This window comes from Chelonoidis abingdonii, chromosome 5, assembly GCF_003597395.2.
Source record: "Chelonoidis abingdonii isolate Lonesome George chromosome 5, CheloAbing_2.0, whole genome shotgun sequence".
In the NCBI taxonomy this organism is placed as follows: Eukaryota; Metazoa; Chordata; order Testudines; family Testudinidae; genus Chelonoidis; species Chelonoidis abingdonii.
Genome location: NC_133773.1, coordinates 20,847,574 through 20,853,224, shown reverse-complemented (window position 1 = coordinate 20,853,224; position 5,651 = coordinate 20,847,574). Strand labels below are relative to the sequence as shown.

Genomic DNA, 5,651 nt, shown 5'->3' with positions numbered 1-5,651 from the left:
GGGGCTTCAGGGGGGGGGGGGGGGGTTTGATGTAAGATACACAACTTCAGCTATGTGAATAGCGTAGCTGAAGTCGACGTATCTTATTTCGACTTACCTCCTGTCCTCACAGTGCGAGATTGACGGTCGCGGCTTCCCCGTTGACTCTGCTTTTGCCTCTCACCCTAGTGGAGTTCTGGAGTTGAAGGGAGCGCGGCGGGGATCGATTTATCACGTCTAGATGAGATGCGATAAATCGATTCAGCGGGTAGTGTTGATGTACCCAAAGACTAGAACTTAGGTTACCTGACACCAGTATAGTGTTCTGCCCACTAGACTATTCTGCCTCTTAACATTTCTTCAGCCTTTTAAAAGTGGATCAAGTGCTTGTGAAAAGTACCAGATTGCTGGCACTGGGAAATAGAGTCCTCTGTCCACAGAACCAGGTGCTGAATGGATACTGGCTTCCTTAGCTCACACACACAGCCATGTGCACCATGCACTTTGTTTTGGACTTAAAATTCAAGCCAAGTGGGAAGAAAGTATGTACTGGATTGTAACTTACCGCAGGTAAGGGGATATAAGAAACTCCAGCTTATATATTTTGTATTGATTGATAGAAAAATGTATAATGACATAAAACAAAAGGCATAAATATAAACACAAGAGAGCAGAATTAAGACTGAGCTTTGAACTTCAATCTTGCATTTCCTGATCTGAGTGCCCAAGTTCTCAATCTTAACATTTCATAATTAGCCCTTGTTTTTAGGGTTGCTCCCCTGTTACTCACAGTTAATTTTAGAGAGCGTCTTTCATACAAGGGAAGAAATGGGACAAATCACACAATGTAGATGCTTTTGCCTTTTACATGTTTTCATCGTTTCTCTTGCTAACAAATTATTTGCATGTATTAAGACATCAACCTTCTCCTAACTGGCCCTGCAGCAAAATCCTGAGCAATAGCTGGAGTGAGCCTCCCTCACCTGCTCCTCTTCTACCAGCCTGAAATAGGATAAGGATGGAAACTGCTGTAGCCACTTCCCTGCCTCTGCTCTGAAGCAGGTGGATCGGTGTGTGGATGAGTACACCTTCTCCAACTTACTCCTGACCTTAAAGGAAGGATGGTCCAGTGGTTAGAGTACTAGCCTGTAACTCAGGAGGATGCAGGTTTGTTTTCTGCTCTCCTACAGACATCCTGTGCAGACCTGGGCCCCACATCCCCAAACTGCAAAATGGGGATAATAATATTTCCTCCTCATGGGATGTTGTGAGAATAAGTATATTAAAAAATTGTGGGGCGATCAGACAGCAGGGGTCGGCAACTTTTCAGAAGTGGTGTGCCGAGTCTTCATTTATTCACTCAAATTTAAGGTTTCGCATGCCGGTCATACATTTTAACGTTTTTAGAAGGTCTCTTTCTATAAGTCTATAATATATAACTAAACTCTTGTTGTATATAAAGTAAATAAGGTTTTTAAAAAGTTTAAGAAGCTTCATTTAAAATTAAATAAAATGCAGAGCACCCCGGACTGGTGGCCAGGACCTGGGCAGTGTGAGTGCCACAGAAAATGAGCTTGCGTGCCGCCTTCGGCACCCGTGCCATAGGTTGCCTACCCCTGCACTACAGTAATGAAGAGCTTATAAGATAGACAGACATACCTGTCCCCCTAAACCCTACAATGTGGGAACAATTAAAGAGCCCCCCCTACCATATAGGTGAGCTGTTCTGCACATGAATGGCTCCAATCTCTGAATCCTGCCTCCTGTATCTGATGGAAACTTAGGCTGAATGTGAGGGTCCCCAGTGTCAACATGGGCTGTACTTTTCTTTTTGTGTTTAGGAACAAACCAATACATGCTGGTATCATCCGCCATCATATATTTTAATAGGTCCCTGCTAATGGGGCCAAAAAAAGCATGGCTTTGGAGGGAAATTTGCCATCTTCTCACTGTTCAGTGAAGGAACAAAACAGGGCTAAATGACTGTCAGGAATTCTATTTACCTGTCATAAATAATACGGGCTAAATTACGTCTGACTTTCTCAGATTGTGTTTTTCTATTGATCATGGCATGAATGAGGGAACAAATTGACTGAGAGCGTGACCAACTGATCACACTCGTTTTGAAGCCTTTCTTTCAATTTTTTTTTAATTCTTCTAACCTTTTTCAATATGCTTATATTTTTATACAAGACTACAGACACTCCCTCTGGTGGCCAAAATAACACCTATCCACAGACAAACCTGGGTGTCATTTGAAATCGCTGGCCTTGCTATAGAAAATGTTCCACAGGTGACCTGAACACGCTGTGGATTTTATGTTTTCATTGCTGTACAAGCCACTCATTCATGACATTTTTGTTGTCACAGGGCAGATGCTGCAGAACTTGCTTTGCTGACAAGGCGTTTGTGCCAGGAAATGGGACAGACAAACCTGAATCTCCTTGAAGACATCCCTTTGTGTCACACTTTAACTCTGCGGCCAGCTGTCACTGTTGAAAGCAAGCTGATCCCATCAGTACAGAGTAAGTTTTCTGATCTGCTCTTTTTGCTTTTTTTTTTTTTAATTCAGTGTGCTATTTTGAGTGGGCATTGAAATGGCAAAACCAGCTAAATTGCAAGTAACGTTCTTAGCTCTGCTTTTAAATTTAAAACAAGGGAGGCAAGTAGTCTGCACCCTGCTCAGAAAATCATGAAGAAAAAGCCACTTCACAAGACAGAGGATAAAATGTGAGTTCTAGCAGATGTTGCCCCTTCCCCCACAAATTGTAGGGTTGTTTAATAATATACATTTTGTTTCATGAACAGTGTGACCCTTTTCCCTCAAAGTCAGCATATGTCTTAAAATCTTCACTGCACCTCTGTTCAACAGCAAGTTGTTTAGGAACCTGATTTTCACTTGGTCAAACAGTTAACTTCTTTCAGGGTTGAAAGGTTTTACATTTATCATTGTTATCTGTCTTCTGAAGTGCCTTCCAGTCTCCTGGGTTTGGTGAATTTCAACAATAATGGTCTCTCAGACCCTTGCCACTGACTGCCTTTGTGGTCTTGAGCAAGTCACTTAATATCTGTAAAATGAGGATACTACTTATCTGCTTGGGTGGGGGCAGGGTCGGGGATTACTTAGTGTTTGTAAAGTACTTTGAAGATGAAAATACTAAATAATAATACCACCTAGCTCTCATATAGTGCTTTTTATCAGTAGATCTCAAAGTGCTTTACAAAGGAGGTCAATACCAGTCTCTCAATTTTATAGATGGGGAAACTGAGGCACAAGGCTGGGGGCAGTGACTTGTCTAGGTATCAGCAGGCCCATGGAGAGCAGAAATAGAATTCAGGTCTCTGAGTCTCAGACAGTACACTATCCGAAATTTGCTAAGACACCAGAGGAGGGAAATAAGGGCAGGTAATACCCCAAATTTAAAATTATTACATCGATTACATTTAAAAAAGTTAATTAAATTAGCAATGGCTTGAACAGACAACGCCAAGCTCATGCTCATCCAGCTAAGGGAAGTGGAGGCCAGAATCTGAGCCATCTCATTTGTTAGTTAATCTTCTAAAAAATAGTGTTGAGGAAAAATGAGTTATGAAAAGAATATCAATTGAAACTGATCTCAGATGGAGGTTGTAAGCTGTGTGATATGGCTACCCAGTATTAGCCATACTTTTATATAATGAGTCATGTTCCTTCTTATATGAAAATGCCTCAAGAGAGAGCGGTTAGAAAATATCCAAATGGAATAAAATAGCCAACAACATGAATGGGCGTGTGTCTATAACAGATAGCTAAGGGTTAATGTTTCTTCAACCTGTAAAGGGTTAACAAAGGGAACCAACACCTGACCAGAGGACCAATCAGGAAACCTGATTTTTAAAAAGCTCAGGGACGGAATATGTTTTGCGTCTGTGTCTTTGTCTGGCTCTCAGCCTATGAGAGGAATCTTTTCTATCTTTCAGCTTCTAAATTTTCAGTTTCAAAGTTGCTGATACAAAGGTAGAAAAACAAGGTGTCTGGTGTTTTTTTTTTGTATTTACATGTGTGTAGTTTGCTGGAATGTTTAAATTGGATATACTTTTTAAATAATGGCTGTTTATTCATATTTTTCTTAAGTAATTGACCCTGTATTGTACCGATACAGAGAATATTTTATGCTTTTTTCTTTCTTTTTTATATAAAGCTTTCTTTTAAAGCTTGTTTAAGTTTTTCTCTGGTTAAGACTAAGGAACGAGCGAAGGGAGGGGGAAATCTCTTTGTGTTAGATTTACGGAGGGTGAATCTGTGCAGCCTCAGGGGAAGAAGGAGGGGGGGAGGTAAATTGCCCTCTCTGTTTTGCATTCAAGGAGTTTAAGTACAGTATCGCCCAGGATAACCCAGGGAGGGGGAGCTGGGGATGAGACAAAGAGGAGACAAGGGGAGGAGGTGGTTTCCCCTTTGGTGTGAGACTCAGGGCCTCTGAGTCTTGGGGTCCCCCAGGGAAGGTTTTGGGGAGACCAGAGTGAGCCAAAACACTGGAATTTTTGGCTGGTGGCAGCAATATCAGATCTAAGCTGGTAATTAAGCTTAAAGGGTTCATGCTAGCTTCTCAGTTTATGGACGCTAAGGTTCAAATCTGAGTAGGAAGCTATGACAGCGTGGCATTCTATTTTACCTGAGAGAACCCAAAATTGGGGTTTATATTAAATACAAGTTGTGCTTTAAGGAGATTTCAGTACATTTTTCTCTCTCACTTTTCATAGCATTGGAGGCTGAAAGGATGTTTGAATCCAGAAGATTGAATAAGATTGACCTTGAAAACAAGACTGCTCAGCAAACTGAGTCTGACCTGAAGGGCAAGAGAATTGGTGCAAGAAGGCCAGTTCCACCCTTCTGATGCCCTCATGCCTGGCCCAGATCTTTGAAGCCCTGGCTCCAGTCTCACTCAGGCCTCTTACTCAGTTAGAATGTCTGCCAGTGTCAACAGTGCAAATCATGGCCTCACTTTGCGCAAACGACCTTCAGAAAAATTCTGCTCTGAGTAAGGACTTCAAGAATTGGCCCGTTACTGCCAGGAATCCTCATGACTCAACACTTACCTGCCTAGCAAGGATGTGCTGCCACAGCTCAGTTTGTAATACACTGAAAAGCTGAATGTAGGAGATGAGTAGGTCGTGAATAAATTCCATCCTTGTACCAGTCCCTTCACAACCATTTTACAATGTTTCTATTATAAAGCTCCCAGGATGAATATCCTAATGCATCAGGAATGGGCTAAGTTCATGACTGACAGAAAATAAACAAGTTTATGAATCAATCATTTAGATGCCTAAATACCTTTGAGGATCTGAGCCTTTGTACTTTTAGATATTTTTTCTAATTCTAGAAGAAATAATGAAGCTAACAGCCATGTTACCAGTATTTTCTTGAGATGTAAAATTAATTGTACATTTTTTTAAAATTTTTGGTAACAAATTGGGTGGGATGGGGTGGGTAAGAAAAATATCTTGGAAAAACCTTCAGAGCCCAAAACAAGGTTATAAAGTATCATATAGAACAGGGGTGGGCAAACTTTTTGGCTTGAAGGCCACATCGGGATTCCGAAACTGTATGAAGGGCCGGCTAGGGAAGACTGTGCCTCCCTAAACAGCTTGGCTCCCATCCCATATCCACCCCCTCTCACTTCCCACCCCCT

The 5,651-nt window shown here is 41.6% G+C and overlaps 1 protein-coding gene across 1 annotated transcript in view; it reads left to right on the top strand.

Moving 5' to 3' along the window:
- The window catches only part of C5H4orf36 (chromosome 5 C4orf36 homolog), a 7,528-nt gene extending 2,566 nt beyond the window's left edge, over positions 1-4,962 (top strand). The window contains exons 2-3 of the mRNA XM_075066774.1: positions 2,350-2,504; positions 4,720-4,962. Of these exons, the coding sequence (XP_074922875.1) occupies positions 2,350-2,504; positions 4,720-4,853 (289 nt within the window). The 3' untranslated portion in view covers positions 4,854-4,962. The remainder of the gene's footprint in view (positions 1-2,349; positions 2,505-4,719) is intronic.
- Positions 4,963-5,651: the final 689 nt, after the last annotated feature.